Source organism: Silene latifolia, chromosome Y, assembly GCF_048544455.1.
Source record: "Silene latifolia isolate original U9 population chromosome Y, ASM4854445v1, whole genome shotgun sequence".
Lineage (NCBI taxonomy): Eukaryota > Viridiplantae > Streptophyta > Magnoliopsida > Caryophyllales > Caryophyllaceae > Silene > Silene latifolia.
In genome coordinates this window covers 19,853,957-19,874,696 of record NC_133538.1, presented here as the reverse complement: position 1 = coordinate 19,874,696, position 20,740 = coordinate 19,853,957, and the positions used below count along the sequence as shown (strand labels likewise).

The 20,740-nt window shown below is 38.9% G+C and overlaps 2 protein-coding genes and 1 long non-coding RNA gene across 3 annotated transcripts; 2 read left to right on the top strand and 1 right to left on the bottom strand.

Annotated features, from left to right (window-relative positions):
* Nucleotides 1-3,998: 3,998 nt before the first annotated feature.
* LOC141634480 (uncharacterized) lies at nucleotides 3,999-6,277 on the bottom strand. The gene is made up of 3 exons (XR_012539213.1): nucleotides 6,193-6,277; nucleotides 4,327-4,394; nucleotides 3,999-4,084 (listed from the first exon to the last, which is right to left on the bottom strand). It is a non-coding gene; the product is annotated as an uncharacterized LOC141634480 (long non-coding RNA).
* A 1,030-nt stretch (nucleotides 6,278-7,307) lies between these two features.
* LOC141627702 (uncharacterized) lies at nucleotides 7,308-10,082 on the top strand. Its single transcript, XM_074440928.1, has 5 exons — nucleotides 7,308-7,371; nucleotides 7,461-7,577; nucleotides 7,765-8,212; nucleotides 8,339-8,871; nucleotides 9,373-10,082. Exons 1-5 carry the CDS (start codon nucleotides 7,308-7,310, stop codon nucleotides 10,080-10,082), a joined length of 1,872 nt encoding a protein of 623 aa, XP_074297029.1.
* A 38-nt stretch (nucleotides 10,083-10,120) lies between these two features.
* Nucleotides 10,121-11,351, top strand: LOC141627701 (uncharacterized). The gene is made up of 2 exons (XM_074440927.1): nucleotides 10,121-10,604; nucleotides 10,768-11,351. Exons 1-2 carry the CDS (start codon nucleotides 10,121-10,123, stop codon nucleotides 11,349-11,351), a joined length of 1,068 nt encoding a protein of 355 aa, XP_074297028.1.
* The last annotated feature ends 9,389 nt before the right edge of the window (nucleotides 11,352-20,740 follow it).

Here is a 20,740-nt window from a genome sequence, read left to right as displayed (position 1 = left end):
ACTGCATCTAGCACAAGACTCCTCTACTTGCTGACTCATAGCATGAACTCTCTCTTTGCTACCCAATGATTGGGTAGTCTTTATCTCAGCAATCTGGGCAGAAATAGTCTCCAGCTGTGCCGCCAAAGCACTATCAACTCCAGTACCGCGCGTGCTTCCCCTAGGATTTCCATGCCTTGCGGTATGGGTAGCAATCTGATCAATCAACTTCCACGCGTCACCATCATTGGTGTTATCTTGAAACCTCCCATTCGCAAATGAATCCAAAAGGGCACGATGATCGTCAAACAACCCGTTATAAAACTGGTTGCAAAGGAACCACTTTGGGAAACCATGATGGGGAACTGATCGAACTAAACGCTTGAAGCGAGTCCAAGCTTCATTCAAATCTTCAGTAGCTCCTTGCTTGAAACTAGTAATATGATTCCTCAAAGCATTAGTCTTCTGAGGTGGGAAGTACCTCTTGTAGAAAGCAAGGGCCAAGAAATTCCAGTCTGTAACTCCTTCAGTATCCATATCCATATCTCTTAACCACTTAGCAGCTCCATCTTTCAGAGAGAAAGGAAAGAGCACCTGCTTAACTTGATCATGTGTCACTCCAGCTGTTAATGGAATAGAACAGCAGTAAGTGACAAATTTCTCCATGTGCGTCGCAGGGTCCTCAGCAGCTGTCCCTCCAAACATGTTTCGTTCCACCAAATTGATGTAAGATGGCCGAATCTCGAATGTTCCATTAGTAGTGGTGGGCAACTTGAATCCTTGTGGGATAGAAGCCAAGGTTGGCTTAGAGTGACTGGCTAAAGTAGGCATGATGGGGGCTTTGGGAATTTTAGTGATAACTGGAATTTCAAGAATAGGAATTTCGTCCTCTTCCTCTTCGTAGGACCGATCGGCTGTCTCAGTTGAGCTCGCCGTTTCGACGTCAAGTATACTCAAGTCTTCTACTTGACTCACTTCTTGATTAAATTTCCGTCTGTAGCGAAAAGTCTTCTCAGGTTCAGGATCAAAAGGAATAATCTCGGACCTATTGGACCTGGGCATAAACGGAACTAACAAGAAAGTGTGAGAACGGTCTCAAGGAACTGGGTTCCCTGAGACAAAAAGACAAAATAAACACAAACAGACTAATTTGATAAGGCTAAAGTCGTATCACCTTAATCAAAATAAATCTATCTCAGGACTAACAAGAATAGCTAGTGGTAAGACAGGTATCGAATCCACAGGGAGGCGGTAAAAGCTAGGTCTGCAGATATTTAAGCTGTCTAAGGTAACCAATTAAATGATGTTTTAACGATATTATTAAAAGTCTAGGATTTACGGTTCACTAGGTCAATCAGTCGGGGATTATCAATCAATTACTAAATCTATCAAGTTGTTTAAGGTCATAAGATCGGTCGACTCCATTATGCCCTTTAGATCGATTCTAACATGCGGTCGCTATGATTAGATACTCTCTATTTGATTGTCGCAGCCTATATCAATTCTAACCCGGCCGGCGATGGAATCAATTCGCTACACTAATTAATAACTCAGGCCTCAAGTTGATTAACTAGAAGAAGTACAACAATCAAACAACAACTTTAACGATATCAATAGCAACTAATTGATTCTCCCTTTTAATTAACCTAGATCCCCTTCATCCTAGATGATGGGATTAGCTACTCATAATTATAATAACAACAACAATGATGATTAAAGATGAACACATGATTGAAAGTATAAAGCAAGAATTAATGAACATAAAACAATAATAATTAATTAATGAGGAAAGATTAGTACCATACAAGGGAAAGATTAGGGTTCTAAGAGAGGTTTCAAAGATATCAAGCAAAATATAACGTAGTCTAACAATAAAACACGAGTTTCTAATTTATAACAAAAGATAATCGTTTTAGGAAATTCCGGAAATTAGTACGCAGAGAGGATCCTCGATCGAGTCGAGGTGACTCGATCGAGGATACTGCCGATCGAGTCAGTGGTGACTCGATCGAGGAACCTGCTTCACAGACGGTTTCTTCTCTTCTTTCACTTCTAGTCTTCGTACTTCCTCGTTTCCCGTGCCATGCTTTGTGTATTCTTTTGTGCCGTCGCCGCCATGCTAATCTTAGCTTGATCATACTCGTATTGAGTCATTTCTGCATCAAAACATAAAATAGCGGCAGTATCGACAATTCATTGAAATAAAGCATATAAATGATATAATAGGCACGAAACGGTAAGTAAAATGGTATAAAGGGAGCTATAAAAGTATATATGAAAGTGATACATCAAGAACCAAAAGTGTATTACTTTCCAGAATGATGCTTGCAACAACTTATGTAATTGTCCACGAGTATAACTTATATAAAATCTTTGTTTCGTTCACAGATTATGTTGCACTATTTTTAGTAAATTCAAAATAATGACAACTATGTTGTCAGTCAGATTATCACGTAGATTATAAAGCCAATGCAACTAACAAACGACCTGATGTGACCAAGTAAAGCACATTTGAAACTTTACGATACAAAATTCAGAAATACGAAAAAATACATGCAAGTACATGCTCATTTTGAAACACTACTTTACAAAACCCGTACACATAAAATCATATACGATCAAAAACACGTTCAGCATTTAAAATTGTATCACCAAATAAAAGCAAAACAATATGCACAAAGATCACTTGCAATAAGAAAAAATTGATACAGTACATCATATAGCACCGAAAAAACGTCTGCCATTAAAATATAAATTTTCTACTGATTATATTAATATAGTTATTATTGTCACGTAATATATGATCATAAACAACTCCATCATCATTTCCGTTAATTTAATGTTTCTTTAAGCTCAAATCAACTCTACTTTCAGCACTGAAACACTGTTCAATAAAATTTCCAAAAAAAAGCATTACGACTAAAAAAAACTACAACTAAAAAACATACCACCAAACAAAACTCAACTAAATTCATTTTCTAGCATTCTTTCCTCCTAAATTGCATATCATCCAATTTAATTTTGAAAATAATTTTGAAATTTTCTAAAAAAATTGATTGATGTGTTTATTTTTAACTTCACACAACGAACATATATAACTCTAAATAAGTGCATAATAAAAAATATACAAGTCAAGTTACGTACACAACATAAAGTCAACTTACATACAATAAAAAGAAGTAAATATTAACATTATAACAGGTCAAATCTATTAAAAATGAATTTAAAATACATAATACCACCAAAAAACGTGGTAAGGTGTTATTGGGGCAAAAAAACAGTTAGAAAATAACTGCCATACCATGTAGTTTCTGTCAGTATGTAAATCATAAATCAATAAACACCAGCTTTTACAATTAAATAACAAAACATATGCCATTCACTAATCTATAAATTTCACTTGAACTCTTGCCTTAAATTAATTTTTACATTAATGAATCATTTATAGGATCACACGGGTTGAAAGAAGTTAAATTGAGACTATAATCATGGAAAAGGGCAGTTCATCAACGTCAGGGAAGAAAAGAAAAGAATACGGAAGGCAGCAAGAAAACAGTAAGTCATCTTTATGTGCTCTTGAGTTTATAACAACTGTCATTTACTTTAATATAAACTTAACTAGGAATATAGTAAACTTAACTTATAAAACCATAGCTGTCTATTCTATTCCAGCCTTCAATTGCAGGACTAAAATGTTTCTTTATGTTCAAACCTGAAATTTAGAGTAAAACGATATTAGTACAAGATAAACTCATGTCGCTAAGGTCAGGTAGAAAACGATCTGGGTTAGGGTAAGAGCTATGTGGTTATAGTCAGGCAAAACACATGTTGCTCAATTAAGGTAAACGCATGTGGGTAAGGTCAGATGCATTAAATTAGGATTTCATGAAGGTCATTTGAATTGAACCGCTACACCAGATTCATTCTAATTGTTTCATTTCATGAACAACCATTTATAAATCCTTACCGTAAAAAATTAAACATAAATACAGAAGAAACACTTATCTTTTAGTACATGTGCCATTATTGATTGTTGAATTCATGCAAAGTAAATGTGCCATTATTGATTGTTTAATTCATGCAAAGAAAACGCAGAAATTGCAAACTGAAATAAAAACAAAGTTAAAAGTTAGAACTTCAGCATTGTAGGCAGAAAAAGAATAATACTTTGCAGGTTAAATTAGAACCATCTGGGTCTCTGATCAAAACCATGTGCTCCAACTAAGGTCAGACCCATCTGGGTCAAGTAAGGTCAATCCCTATTACACGCACTAAGTTAGACCCACCACAAGCACCAAGTCCAACTACGCTGAGTAAACTTTACAGCAATATGGACGGAAAACATACCATTGGCTGTATAGTTAACTTGCTTCTTAGATGGTGGTATTGAAAGGAACAAAAACTGTATCAAATACCTAAAATTCATTTAATGAAAGTCGATTAATGAAAATATAATACCATTACTCAATTATAATATTACCTTTAACAAAAACAAACAGATAAAAACAACACTCAAAACTCGCAAATTTAGTTGAGTTGGGTTATACGGTTTAATTGGTTGCGTTGGGTGAACCCATGTGATTCGTTGGGTCTGGTCAACACATGTTGTGTCAGGTCGGGTCGGGCAAACCCGATTTGGTACGGGTCGGGCCGGGTCAACCATGTTGGTACGGGTCGGGTCGGGTCAACCATGTTGGTATGGACCGGGTCGGGTCAACTATGTTGGTATGGACCGGGTCTGGTCAACCATGTTGGTGTGGACCGGGTCGGGTCAACCATGTTGGTATGGCTCGGGTCGGGTCAACCATGTTGGTATGGCCCGGGTCGGGTCAACCATGTTGGTATGGACCGGGTGGGGTCAACCATGTTCGTATGGACCGGGTGGGGTCAACCATTTTGGTATAGACCGGGTCGGGTCTACCATTTTGGTATGGACCGGGTCGGGTCAACCATGTTGGTATAGACCGGGTCGGGTCAACCATGTTGGTATGGATCGGGTCGGGTCAACAATGTTGGTATGGGTTGGGTCGGGTCAACCAGGTTGGTATTGGTTGGGTCGGGTCAAACCATGTTCATATGGGTTGGGTCGGGTGAACCCATGTTGGTATTTGTTGGGTCGGGTCAAGTCATGTTTGGTTAGTGTCGGGTCGGGTCGTGTTAATCTGTTTGTATTGGGTTGCCCCAGGCCAACCCATGTTTGGGTTGGATTGGGTTGGGCTGGAATTGGGTAAACTCAAGTCATACCCAACTTGTGTTAAGGTACAACCCAATTTAAAATGGGCAAGGTCAGACTTGATTGGGTTGGGCTAGGTGAAATATAATTGTGTTGGGTCAAATGACATATAATTGGGTTAGGTCACATGAAATTGGATTTGTACACGGTACCTTCCTCGGGTCGGGTTATAATCCTCTAGATTGTGCTAGAGATTAAATTTAAAAAAATTAATTAATTGAAACGAAATTGTGCATTAACTTAACCAAAAAACCAATTGAATCAAAAAGTAATTTCACTCACTTTTTTAGGGTTTTTATAAGAGGAAAATCAGCCTAACTCAATGAATATCTTCAAATAAAATAAATAATATGACACAACAAATTAAATTCACAATGCAATTAAATTCAGTAATTACAAAGTCCATATGTGATAACCAAAACTAAACAATATTCTAACCAATACTGACATCCTAGATCGGTTCATTGCGAACAGTAAAATCAACAAAAATAATCACACATTCGTCGAATTTTTTATTTTAACAATTAACATCAATAAACCAAATTAGATTTTTCTGACTATTCAAATCTGCATTAAAAAAATATTTATTAAAAAATAAACATTACTTTGTTTATCATAGATCTACTTATTTATCACCTAAAAAACTTAGTATTTAATATAAAAAACACCTTAATTTAACATAGTGGAATAACATTTTTTTAAATCAACAAAATAATAAATTACAACTTTACAAGCATAGATTTACATATTTTTAACCTAAAAACGCTATATTACATAATAATCACAAATTAATTTTATATACTCTCTGAAAATAGGACCCTATTTTTGTGGTAAAAAAGAGGACCCTACTTTGAAGCTATTATCTCGGAATTTAAGCTTCCATATCACAGTAGCTTATATTTTTTTAACAAACGTTTGATGCTATTTCTATAAATTTATATGCATGTCATTAAAAAGAGGGGGAAATTAATTTTGTGTACCATTCATCAACAATCTTGGCCTCCATTTTTCACCGGACTTTCATTCTTCACCATGAAATAGTCTTGGTTGATCTTTAACCATTCCAGGACGATCTCCGTCTTTAATCATTTTAGGACGACTTTCCTCTTTAACATTTTACGACTTACTTAATCTGTATTCATTTTTTACGGATCTTTTTTTTTTTTTTTTTGAAAACCTACGGTCTGAGATAGAGGCGGACGGAATGAGGTGATGAGATGTTTATTGAGAGGATGTAGTAGGTGGAAAGATGATGATGATTGAAAGAATGAAGAGATGAATGGCGGAATAGGATCTTCAATGGCAGATTTATGATCTAGGGAGATAAGGGTAGGTGAAAGAACAGAGATGAGGGTAGGTGAAATAAGAGAGATGAGGAGGGGATGAAGGAGGCGTGATTTTGCGGAGGCGGAAATTGTGACGAGATTTACATTGCTGAGGCCATTATATAGTAGGTGTTTAGGGTTTAATATTGGGTCAGCATTTTATGGGCTGCTTAAAAGCAAGCGTTACTACGGCCCATTTGTTATAGTCCGAACCATTATAATCCATATCATATAGTATTTGTAAGAGAGTTGACTCGGTTTTTTTTATTTCATAAACGCCTCATATTTTCATATTAACATTTTTGCTTTGTACTTTCTCATTTGTATAATTTCTCATTTAATTTATGTTTGCACATTATAGTTGATTCGAGTCAACCGACAAGACAAGATATTTATGATTCAAGTCAACAACCAATGTCTAATACTCGTACGCCGCTCTCTGACATTACAAATGGTACATCGCTATTTTTTTGGTTTTTACTATTTCTTACATTTTAATTTTATTTAAGGAAAAACATTTTAAATCAAACCTCTGCAAATTACTTTTCTAATAAATGTTTTTTTTGAAAAACTTGCAGTTTCCCGAACCGCAACTCAAAATACGAAAAGACATGTACGTGAACAAAACTCAATCACATTACGATCAAGTAATGTAATTTTTAGCCCTATCTCATCACCTCCCGATGCTCCCATTGTAACGCCTGCTCAGTTACGGGCGAAGACGGCGAGAGATAAAAGGAAAATGTTTTCAACTAAAAAACGTACTGGTAATGTTAAGTCATGTCTTTTCTCAATTCAGTCCCCCAACTACACCGCTTAGCTCCACCACTACAGGTATATATCTATCTCTATATGTTATATATCATAGTTTGTCATGTGCAATATCATATTCCTTCATAATTGTTTTTAATAACATGATTTAGGAGAAATATGTAGTCCAACAAACGTGGTTGAGCGATTGGTAAGAGATCTATGTGCTGAGTATGGTGAATCTTTAAATGAAGTTCTTTCTTCTATAACTCTAAATGAAGAAACCTCATGTCAGTATGTAATAAATTCATCCTTTTCACTTGGAGAATGTTCACGAACTCAACAAACCTCATCCGTTGACTTAATTAATGATAGTAAGTATATTTTCAAACTTATTAATCCGACGTCAGTCATTAACTGAATTTCTATATAATAATTATTATGTGCCACATATTAATGTTTAATTTTTTTTACAAGATTGGGAAAGATATTGGGACATTGGAGATCCAGATTATGAATGTGAAAAATGTAGGGCGCAAATGTGGTTTGAGGAGAGAAAACAAAAAAGTCGTGGTACAAGACGTCCAAAATTTTCACTATGTTGTTCGGACGGCAAAGTTGTTCTCCCATACTTACATGAGCCACCTGAAATCCTTAAGTCTCTTTTGAATGGACATCATCGGTTAAGCAAGCATTTTAGAGAAAACATCAGAGGTTATAATTCCATGTTTTCCTTTACTTCCATGGGTGGTAAAATTGATCATTCCATCAATCAAGGTAGAGGTCCTTACACTTTTCGGATGGGAGGTCAAAACGTTCATCGAATAGGTACTTTAGTCCCGCCTACAGAGTCAAGTCCTATGTTCTGTCAATTGTATATATATGACACCGAAGAAGAAGTTTATAATCGTAAAACTGCTATCAGGTATTTATATTAATTTCTTTTTTATGTATTGTCGGAATTCATTCAATTTGATTCCATTTTACATTATAATTATCTATTCTTATTACAAAAATCTTCAATTAATTTCTGATTTTTTTTAAAATGCAGTCCCAACGATCCCTCTAGGTTTAACGATGAGCTTATTCGATTGTTAAAAAATATGATTGACCAATACAATCCTCTTGCTAAGCTGTTTAGGATGGTTAGGGATAAATTGTCTATAGATAAAGACAATGAAGTGAGCATCAGACTTATTTCCAGAAGAGAAAAAGATGGAAAAACATATAATCGTCCAACGGTTTCGGAGATTGCAGCTTTGATTGAAGGGGATATCGGTCCAAATATGGAGAAAAGGGATATTATTGTTAAGAAGTCATGTGGTGGTTTGCAACGGATATCTGAGTTACACCCTCTATACACTCCACTCCAATATCCTTTGTTATTCCCATCCGGGGATGATGGGTATCGATTGGGTGTCCTTCACGGTGAAGCTTCTATTGGGGTCAGCACAAGCGAGCAACCGCGTGAAGAAACAACGTTTCGGGAGTGGTTTGCCTATCGTCTACAAGACAAATCACCTGATATTAAATTTCCAACGTTGTTACTATCTGGAAAGGCATTTCACCAGTTTTTAGTTGATGGTTATATGATGGTTGAATCGCATAGGCTCAATTACATTCCTTTTTAACCAAGAACGACTTCGGGTAGATAATTACAAGAGCCTTTCAAATGTTGTTGGGAGAGGAGACATCAAGCCATCTTCTGCCAGTGCTCAGTATATTATCCCTTTGAGTTTCCCAGGTGGTGACAAGTAGAAGAAAGTGAATTATCTCTATACCATTACTATTTGCAAGTGGTTCGGTTATCCTGATTTATTCATTACATTCACGTGTAATCCCAAGTGGCCGGAAGTAGTTCGATTCGTTACTAAAAGAGGCTTGAGATCGGAGGATCGTCCAGATATTTTATGTCTCGTCTTCAAAATTAAGCTCGATGAGTTGATAAGATATTTAAAAGATCGACACATTTTTGGAAAAGCTAGAGCAGGTACTCATTAAAGTTAACCGTTTCATTAAAAAACATAATTTATTATTTAACAGTACTGTATATAATCTCATGCATTTCAAATATTTATTTTCCAGTGGTATATACTATTGAATTTCAAAAACGTGGTCTGCCCCATGCGCATATACTATTGTTCCTACATCGAGAGTACAAGTTCCCTGAAGCTGCAGATGTCGACAAAATAATTTCTGCCGAGATTTATGATCCGATTAAAGAGCCTATCTTACATGTTGCTGTTTGTGAGTACATGATCCATGGTCCGTGTGGTAAAGAAAAGTTATCATCACCGTGTATGGTCGGGGAAAACTGCTCAAAACATTACCCAAAGCCGTGTACTGAAAGAACAACGGTTGACAGTGAGGGTTATCCTATATACAAGAGAAGCAAGAAAGGAGTTACGGTGAAAAAGGATGGTGTACCTATCGGCAACGAATTTGTCATTCCATATAACGCTCAGTTGTTATTGAAATATCGGGCTCATATCAATGTCGAATGGTGTAATCAATCTCGATCGATTAAGTATCTCTTCAAGTATATTAACAAGGGCTCTGATCGAGTTATGATGCAGTCCTCTTATATGCGTCGCAATGAGGACGATCCTGGTCGATTTGATGAGATAAAGAGGTATTACGACTGTCGATATTTATCCACGTATGAAGCTGCATGGAGGTTATTTGGTTTTGAAATTCATTATAGGACTCCTGCTGTTGAAAGGTTGCAGTACCACCTCCCGGATGAGCAGCCTATTTTTTTGATGATGATGATGATTTCATTGACGACGTTGTAGATAAATCATCGATGGGAGTATCGCAGTTCTTGAATTAGATGGCATGCAATAATTCTGAACAACGGGATATGCAGATTGCAAAAGAATTGTTATATTCTCAATTCCCAACTAAATTTGTTTGGAAGAAGAAGGAGCGGCATTGGAGCCTTAGAAAAAAAGGGTTTACGATTGGTAGGTTGGTTCATGTCCCACCGAACTGCGGAGAGCTGTATTTTATGAGAATCATGTTGAATCATGTTAAAGGCCCCAAGTGTTTTGAGGACATCGGGACCGTCGACGAATATGTCTGTGCGACATTTAGAGAAGCGTGTTACAAATTGGGCTTAATTGGTGATGACAGAGAGTATATTGATGCGATAAAACAAGCTGCAGATTGGGGGTCTGGATTCTACCTTCGGAACCTTTTTTCGAATTTATTACAGTCTGGTAAATTGTCTATGCCGACCACAGTTTGGGAAGAAACCTGGCAGCTTCTTTCCGACGATATACTTTATAGGCAACGCAAACTTCTTAAAAATCCAGGTTTGTCTTTTATATCACTCTACATTTATGGCTTCCTTGATTATAATAATTTTTAAATAACGGGTGATTTCTTTACTTTTCCACTCTATGTATCATTATATTTATTCTTCTGCAACATCTATTTGTTGATCAATAATATATTCACCTTTTTTCCCTATATCAGCCTTACAACTGACAGATGAAGAGTTGAAAAATTATGCACTTATGGATATTGAAAATTCTCTTCAATTAAATGGGAGTAGCCTAACTAGATTTCAAGGCATGCCTCTTCCAGATTCTTCAACAACGGCACACCATCGAAACACGTTAGTAATGGATGCATTGTCGTACGACAAAAAGTCACTGAGGGAAGAAAATGAGCGTCAACTTTCTTCAATGACTGATGAACAAAGGTCGGTGTACAATGAAATAATGGATGCTGTTTTAAAAAATAGAGGAGGAGTGTTCTTTGTTTATGGATATGGCGGTACTGGAAAGACATTCATTTGGCGTTCTTTGTGTTCTAGAATAAGAAGTAAAGGAGAAATTTTTGTAGCGGTTGCATCAAGCGGAATTGCAGCAACCTTGATACCTGGTGGTGTAACAGCTCATTCAAGATTAAGCATTCCGCTCAATGTGAATGAGGACTCTACTTGCTCTCAAATTAAGCCTGGTAGTGATTTAACTGAACTTTTAATAAGGGCCAAACTCATAATATGGGATGAAGCACCTATGACTCTCAAACATAGCTTTGAGGCTGTTGAATAAAGTTTGAAAGATGTAATGCGTGTTGTGAACGAGAGAAATGCTGAACTACCATTTGGAGGTAAGGTGGTAGTATTCGGGGGAGATTTTCGCCAAACTCTACCAGTTGTCTCCAAAGGAAGTAGAGCAGACGTTGTGTGTGCATCTCTTTGTTCATCGTATTTGTGGCGTTCCTGCAAGGTATTCTTCAATAATTACCATACCAATATATATGTCTAGCAACGTTATTACTTACTACGGATGTTAAAAATTAAATATATAAATATGATAACATTTGAATTTGTGCAGGTGCGTAGACTAACGAAGAACATACGTTTGCAAGGTGGAAGGACAAGCGACAATGTTGACGATATAAGAAAATTCTCAGAGTGGATCTTGGAAATTGGAGATGGTTTAGCGGGCGGTGAAAATGACGGGGAAGTCGATCTTCAATTCCGAGACGACGTACTCATTCAACATGTGGCAGATCCGATTGCATCAATAGTAAATGTGACATATCCAGATCTACAAAACCAACTTTGGAACCCAGATTACCTCCAAGAAAGGGCATTCCTCGCCCCTACTCACGAGATAGTTGAAGCGGTAAATGACTACGTGTTGTCGAAAATCGATGAGGAGGAGGTTATATATCTAAGCTCCGATGAAGTTTCTAACGATGATAGAGGCATAGGTGACTCTGACCTTCATTCTACTGAATACCTCAATAGTATTAAATGTTCCGGCCTCCCGAATCATCAACTGAAGTTAAAGGTTGGTGCTATGGTCATGCTTCTCAGGAATATTGATCAATCACGCGGTTTGTGTAATGGAACACGATTAATCGTGACTGATTTGGCGTCACGCGTGATTAGATGTACGGTTTTAACAGGTAGTCATAAAGGTGATCAAGTGCATATTGCTCGACTAACACTAACTCCGTCGGACTCCAGTAAATTCCCGGTACGTTTTAGCAGAAGGCAATTCCCCACCGCGGTCTGTTTTGCCATGACTATAAACAAGAGTCAAGGACAATTATTATCTCAGGTCAGCATCTACCTTCCAAGACCAGTTTTTAGTCATGGACAGCTTTACGTAGCGATTTCTAGAGTTACAAGAAAAGAAGGTTTGAAACTTTTGATTTGTGATAGTAATAAGGTTACATCAAATACAACAATTAATGTAGTCTACCATGAATTTTTCCAATATTTGGAATGATATTAGACTATTTTCGTTCATTTTATAGTTATGTTTCTTCATTTTGATTGTAAACGCTTTTCACACTTCATAACTATTTCCAATTTATAGCGATATTTATTTGGTTTGCTTTTTATTATTTCTCATACACTACAGTTATTATATAGTATATACTGTTTTGACAGGGATTTCACTGAATAGGAATACCCTGCCAGAGGTTTATATGTAGGGTAATCTAACTCAAACAATTCGCCTGACTAGTATTATTTAAGTAAAATAACAGGTAACAAATAATACCACAGAGATTTTATACGTGGAAAAACTCTGGGAATAAGGGAAAAAACCACGGGCACCAAGCCAGGAGTGATTGTTACTATGATTTTAGATAGCCTAACAGAGTATTGGTATATCAGGCCTGACAGGCAAAATTATAATGCTTAAGAATACACATATGTAAGTAAGGATGAGAGAGTGTGTAATGTCCCTTCTGATTTTGTCTTCTCTTATATTTATACTTGTTTTCACCGTTTCCTTCTCTGTCGTTTAGGGTTTCCTGGTAAATAGGGCATGTGCCCTATTTACCCGGAGGTAGTTGCCATCTTACTTAGCCGTTGCTTTTGTCTGTTTCCTATATCTTTTCCTTCTTGAATTGGTCTTCCTTTTTTGTAGGGTGTATATATAAATTGTCTGCTTGTCGCCTGCAATGCTTATTTGACGTTAGCCTGGCGTTTTTCCCTTTCAGGCTCCTGGCTATCTTTCGCCTGTCTTTTATCAACTCCTGTTTGGTGCATGTCCATACTTGATCAATGTCTGGTTTCAGATGTCTTTTGCTTGGAACTCGACTTTGGCTGTTGTCTGGCCTATGTCAGGTCAGGCAGGATAATTTTGGGCCCAACAATTGCCCCTTATCTGCTTATTCCATTATTGGGTCTGGCCAGGAATAAGGAGATAAAAATTTGGGCCAGGCGAAGGATTTGTGCAGGGATTTTTTATCGGATTAGAATTAGTGTTTGATTCAACTTCTTGTAACGGCTACTTGCCATAAATAGGGTAGGTTCACAAAACCCTAGGAGAGTCATGATTAATCTCAACCACTTGCTTTCCTAGCCGTTATAGATTTGCGGTTATAAATATCCTGCCTTTGCCGTGTTTGTCTTCACATTCCAATCTCCAATTTTCTTCTTTCTCTTTCTAAAAAATTCTCTCTTTGCAAAAATTCATTTTCCAGAAAAATAAGATATGGCTGGTGGTAGGAGAAAGACAGCAGCTTCCAAAGCTCCTGCTGAGACTGAAAAAATTCTTGTTGAAGTCGAAATGGTTTCTGCCGAGGTTGAGTAGGTCCCTGATATCATCCCTGAGGATGATGAGGTGGAGGTTGTTGCTGCCCCAGAGATTCTGTCCATGTCTTATAAGGGGGTTGAATATACTCCTATTAAGGCTTTGGCGGCTTCTTTTCATGAAGCCAATCAGCTAAAACCAGCTTTTGAGCATTATATCAAGGGTAGGGGACTTATTCCCCATGGGGCTGAGGTTTGGATCCCTGAGAACGGTCCGGTCAGGGCTAATTGGAGTAGTCCAAGCTGTTTTTGTATCTTTGAATGGGCATTCAGGGGTGGCTGTCAGCTTCCCCTTTCTCCTTTCATGACTGAGGTGATTAGGGCTATCAGGGTTCCCCCGTTTCAACTCATGCCAATGGTTTGGAAAATTATCCATTCAGTTGAGCACTTGTGTTCTAAGCACAAGTTGGTTATTACCCTGGATGACTTCAAGAATGTCTATCACCTGAAGAGTCATTCTACTGGAAGGTTTAATTTTCGAGTCAGGTCGAAGATGGCTCACCTGATTACCAACTTTAATTCAAGGGATGATAAAGGATGGGCTCAAACCTATATGTTTATCAAGGCTGATTCAATTGCCCCTGATCTAGACTATCTCAATTATCCAGCTGTTGAAGGAGGTAAATTTCTTTCCTGTATTATTTTGGTTTGGTAATAATATGCTTTGGAGAGTTTACTTACTTTGCCCATGCTTCCTTGTAGTAAATGATTGGGTGAATGATCCTGATGCCGAGGGGTCGGCTGACCGGATAGCAGCGTTCATGGCATTGCCTGAAGATGAGAGGGCGTGGCCTGCCTGTCTGGGGCAAGCTTTCATGCCTCGTTTTAAGAAGGCCAAGTTGAGTACATATAAGCCAGTGAAGAGCACTAAGGTTCCAGGGGTGTCTTCATCAGGGAGTAAGTTTTTTTTGCTTTCTTTTGTCATTCTGTTTCTTGTATTGGACATGTGTTTATATTGCTGATTTAGAACCTCGTCGTGTAGCTACCAGGGCTTCTGCCAGGATTGCTAGTTTGGGTTTATCTCTGGTGAAGGCAGGGGTTTCTCAAATTACAGGGGAGAAGTCTAAGAGTAGTGAGGCTACGGGAAGTGATGGTGCTGTTCAGGTTCAGGAACCTATGCAGGGGGTTCGGTTGGCATCGCCTGAGAAGGTTGTGGATGAGAGTGACCGTCCTGAGAAGAGGAAGAGAGTGGATGAGTCTTCAGGAGGGGTTCACGAGGTCAGGGGGGTTAGGGCTCGTTTGGATGAGGTCCAGTTTGCCAAGGAACAAATTCAGGCTCAGGCTTTTGTGGTTGATGATCCCTCTACTTCAAGTATCAAGAAGAAGATGCTTCTGCCCGTGCTTTGGCTGCTATGTACCGTTCCAGGGACTATGCTGCCAACCTGATTACCATGCTACAGGAGGTATATATTTTTTTTTGGCTTGTTTATTATGGGTATTTGTGTGTGTTTTCTTTATTGTGGCTTAGATAGGCATTTTCTTCTTTGTTAGAATGTCAATGATATTGAGGCTTTGCATCAACTGGAATCATCCACTGACCTAAAAAAATACCCCCGGACTGGGAGGTACAGATTTTGAAAAAAGATGTTGAAAAGTTTAAGGCTGAGTTGGAGGTGTCTAAGGCTGAGAATCACTCTTTAAAGGAGGATAATGAGGCAGGGAAGGCTCGGTTGGTGGTAGAGTCTTCTAAGTTGAAATCTGCTCAGGATGCTCTGAAAGTTCTTCAGGCTAAGTTTGATATTGCCCAAGAAGAATTGAAGGCTGAAAACAGGCTATGCAAGAGCAGTTGAAGGTGAATGAAGAATTGGCTGTAAAGAGGGATGAGGTTCAGGCCAGGTACAAAGATGCTGTATTGTATTTTTTTGGCAAGGGTCGTGTGGATGCCATGAAGGAGCCTGTTGAGGTCAGCCTTTTTGGAATCCTGATCAGGAGTTGGCTGATCTCAATACCACTTATCCTGAGCTTTGTAAACTACATGCTGACGAAGAAGTGGACTCTCCACCATCCAAGGGAAAGAGTAGTGATGCTGACGGGGAGGGAGATGAAGATGAAAAAGAGGAGGCTGCTGATGAGGGAATTGGTTCCGCTACAGCTTCCAAGGCGGGCTAGTTTCTTTTTTTATTTTGTTAATTTTGTGGAATTTTGTGTAGTTTTGGCCTATCCAGGGGGGGGGGGGGGGATGTTCCCTGGACAAACAGTTTGGAATTTGTTTTTGTTGGTTTTCGTTGGTTTTGGGTATTTCCTGGGTAAACAGTTGTTCTTCCTGCTTGGGAAGGGTATATTCCTGGGTAGGTATTAATATATCTTTTCTTCTCTTGATTTTCTTGCTGTGCTTGACTAGATTTGTACCTGTACATTCATGTGGCTTTTTTCTGTTAGAGTAATGCATGTCAGGAGGGCTTATGGCCCTCATTCCTGTGTTTTTGGGAAATGGTGGCTCTGTTTGCCTGTCAGGAGGGCTTTTTAAAATGAGGGTGGTTGTCGGTCAGAAGGGCTTATGGCCCTCAGCCTGTCAGGAGAGCTTATTTTGACAAGTACTCTGGTCTATTCCACCATTGTACTTACCTTTTTATGTACTGAGCTCAGTTTAGTTTTTAGGTCAGGCAGGCAGGTGCCAAATTGTGGAGCATTTTAGAAATGTTATTCAGGTTGGGTGGAGTGGCCCTTAATCCTGAACATTTGTTTAAGCCTAAAGTGTAGCATATAACGAGTAAAAAGAAGGCGTAAAACAAGTTTTCAGGATTGGAATAAAGTTTTAAATAAAGCTAAGAATAACAGGCAGGTAGTTTAGCACATAGCAGGAAGTTCTATTGACACGTATATACAGTAGGTAGTTTTACCTGCTTCTCAAATATGAAATAGTTTTAAGTGGGAAATGTTCCAGGATCTGGGGATCATTTCTCCTTCCAAAGTTTGTAGCCTGTAAGCTCTTTGTCCTAATATTGAATCAGTTAGGTATGGTCCCTTCCCATGTAGGGGCTAGTTTGCCTGCGTTTTTTTCTCTGGTGTTGGGGAAGACTTTTCTTAGGACTAGGTCTCCTTCTTTGAACACTTTGATATTGACATTTTTGTTGTAACTTCTGGCTACTACCTGTTGGTAGGAGGCTATCCTGACTTTGGCTGCATCTCTTAGTTCTTCTGTTATGAGCAGGTTATCTTACAATAGGGGCCTGTTCTCTTCTATGGTGTTCAAGCTGCTTCTGGTGGTTGGCACATGAATTTCTCTTTATTATTCGCTTCACATGACCATAGACCAAGGAATATGGTGTCTGGCCTGTGGCAGTTTTGGGTGTAGTCTTGTCAGCCCACAGTACCATGGGTAGTTCTTCTGCCCATCTTCCTTTTCTTCTTTTTAGCTTTTTCTTCAGGCAGCTGATTACTACTTTGTTGCTTGACTCTGCCTGTCCGTTGGCTTTTGGATAGCCTGGTGTGGATGTGACTAGGTTGATATTCCATTGTGCACAGAAGTTTGTTGTTCTCTTTCCCACAAATTGTGTACCATTGTCACAAACTATTTCTGAAGGTATTCCATATCTGCATATTATATTCCTTTTGATGAATGATATGACATCCTTTTCTTTGACTTGCCTGTAAGAGTCTGCCTCTATCTATTTGGAAAAGTAGTCAGTCATTGCTAGCATGAAAACTTTTTGTCCAGGCACTTGGGGTAACTTGCCTACTATGTCCATGCCCCATTTCATGAATGGCCAGGGGGCTGAGATAGAATATAGTAGCTCTGATGGTTTGTGGATATAAGGGGAGTGGATTTGGCAAGCTTCACATTTGGAGCTATATGCTATGCAGTCAGCTCTCAGGGTTGGCCAAAAATAGTCTGTCCTGAGGATTTTGCTTGCCAAGCTTCTGCCACCTTTATGATTTCCACACTATCCATCATGTATATCTTCTATGACCTGTCTGGCTTCATTTGGTTCTAGGCAACGTAGGTAAGGTCCAGCCTGAGACTTTTTAAACAACGTGTTATTTATAATGGTATAAGTGGATGCTTTGATTTTCAAGGCCCTTGCTTCGTTTTTATCTTTAGGGAGTATCCCCTGTAAGAACCAATCATAGTAGGGTTTAGTCCAGGAGGTTGTGTCTTCCTGGATGGGACAAATTTGATCAGGCCTTTCTATGGTTGGTTCCAACAGGTGGATGATGGGTATTTTATCAAACACAGCAGGGCTGAAGTTTGATCCCAGGCTGGCTAGGGCATCCGCCTGGGTATTTAAGTCTCTTGGTATTTGGTCAATGTCAAAGGTTTTGAATTTTTTGCAAAGATTTTTGTCATATTCTAAATAGAGCATCATTTTTGAATCCTTTGCTGCATATATTCCTTTGACTTGGTTGGAAATTAAGAGGGAGTCGGTTTTTACCTTGAGATTTGCTACACCGAGTTCTATACATACCTTTAGTCCAGCAATCAGGGCTTCATATTCAGCTTCATTACTTGTGGCTTTGAATTCACAACTAATATCCTGTGCAATTAGGTCTCCCTGTGGTGATTTCAGGACTACTCCTAGGCAAGTGCCTTTCATATTTGTTGCTCCATCCACGTGTAGAGTCCATTCCTGGTCTGTCTTATGGGTGTCAAGGTGATTGACCTCTTTTATGAGGTCTGGTTCTAGGGTAGGACTGAATTCAGCCACGAAGTCTGCTAATGCCTGAGATTTAATTGCCGTCCTGGGTTCAACGGTTATATCATAGGTGTTAATTTGTACTGACCATTTTGCCATTCTGCCTGACAACTCAGGCTTTCTCAGGACATATGTGATAGGCAGGTTGGTTCTTAAAATAATTGGGTGACTCTCAAAATAATGTCGAAGTTTAGTACAGGACATTACTAAAGCTAGTACATATTTTTCAAGTAAGCCATACCTGGTTTCTGCGTCTAGGAGACTCTTACTTACATAGTAGACTGGATGCTGTTGGCCGTCAATTTCTTTGGTCAGGACTCCACTTACTGCTGTCTTTGTGACAGATAGGTAGACCGTCAGGGGTTCTCCTTTGTCTGGTTTGGTAAGTAGTGGAGGTGTAGTTAGGTATGTTTTGAGCTCTTGGAAGGTTGTCTCATGTTCAGGCAACCATTTGAATGCCTTGTTTTTCCTGAGTAGGTCATAGAATGCCTTGCACCTTACTGATGATCTGGAAATGAATCTATTCAGGGCTGCAACTTGTCCTGTCAGTTTTTGAATGTCTTTGACTGACTTGGGAGATTCCAGTTCTAATATGGCTTTTATTTGTTCTGGGCTGGCTTCTATTCCTCTTTTGGTCACCATGTAACCTAGGAATTTGCCTGAAGAGACTCCAAAATGGCATTTGGATGGATTAAGCTTCATGTTGAATTCTTCCAGGATCTTAAAAGCTGTTTCCAAGTCCCTGTCGTGATCTTCAGCCTTCTTTGATTTGACCACCATGTCATCAATATAGACTTCCATTGTGTCTCCTATTTGGTCTTTGAACATTGTATTGACCAGGCGTTGGTATGTTGCCCCTGCATTTTTCCGGCCAAAGGGCATTGCTGTGTAGCAGTATATACCTCTTTCTGTGATGAATGCAGTATGTTCCTGATCAGATGGGTGCATTTTTATTTGGTTGAATCCACTCGAGGCATCCATGAATGTCAGGAGTTCATGCCCTGCTGTAGCATCCACCATTGCTTCTATGCGTGGGAGTGGAAATGGGTCTTTTGGGCAGGCTTTATTGAGGTCTGTGTAATCTACACAGACTCTCCACTTGCCATTCTTCTTTTGCACCACTACTACGTTGGCTAGCCAGTCAGGGTACATGACTTCTCTTATCATCCCCATGTCCAATAGTTTGTCCACTTCTTCATTGATGATAGCATTTCTTTCAGCAACAAACTTTCTTCTTTTCTGCTGGACAAGCTTATAAGACTTATCTATATTTAGTTTATGTGTAATAATATTGGCATCTATACCGGTCATATCAAAATGTGACCAGGCAAAACATGAAGATTTACTTTTGAGAAAACTTACTAATTCTGGCCTGATGTTGTCAGGGACATCAGATCCTACCAGTACATGCCTATCAGGATACTCAGGGTCTAAGATTACTTGATCTGTTTCCATTTTGGTTTCTGCCACATGAGTTATCCTGACAGGGTACTGTAATTGCTAGGCGAGAGACTTACCTGCCTTGGAAGGCTTTAGTGACTCAAAGATAGCATTCTGGGCGATTTTTGTTCACCTTTTATGGTTGCTACTCCCCATTCTATTGGTATCTTGATGCACTGGTGGTAAGTGGAGGGTATGGCCTTTACATTGTGGATCCATGGTCTTCCTAGTATGGCGTTGTAGGATGACAGGCAGTCCAGGACTCCAAATCTTTCGTATGAGGATACTCCTTCCACATATGTGGGTAGGTGTATCTCCCCCAACGTGTTCCTTGTTTCTCCACTGAATCCTACCAGGACATTAGATTTCTTTATAATTTGGCTTTCATCAATCTTCATTGCTTTAAGGACATCAAGCATGATCAGGTTCACTGAACTGCCTCCATCTACCAGGATTCTCATGACATATGCAGTTCCTATTTGCATGGTGATAACCAGGCTATCGTGGTGGATGTCTGGAATGCCCTGCATATCAGTGTCGTCAAAAGTAATTTGAGGTAAATTGCTAGGTTTAAAAGGAGATTTCATTTTTGACTCCCTGGCAATTTTCTTTGCAGCTGAATTGGTCAGGCCACAAATCTCTGATCCTCCATTGATGAACTTGACTTCATAGATGGGTGGTGCAGGGGGTAAGTCACGTTGTTGTCTTTCTGCGTTCCTTCTTGTTCCATCATCTTCTCTATTCTTTGTTAGCATCAAGTCTTTCAGATATCCTTTCTTTAGCAGGTAAGCCACTTGTCTGCGCAATC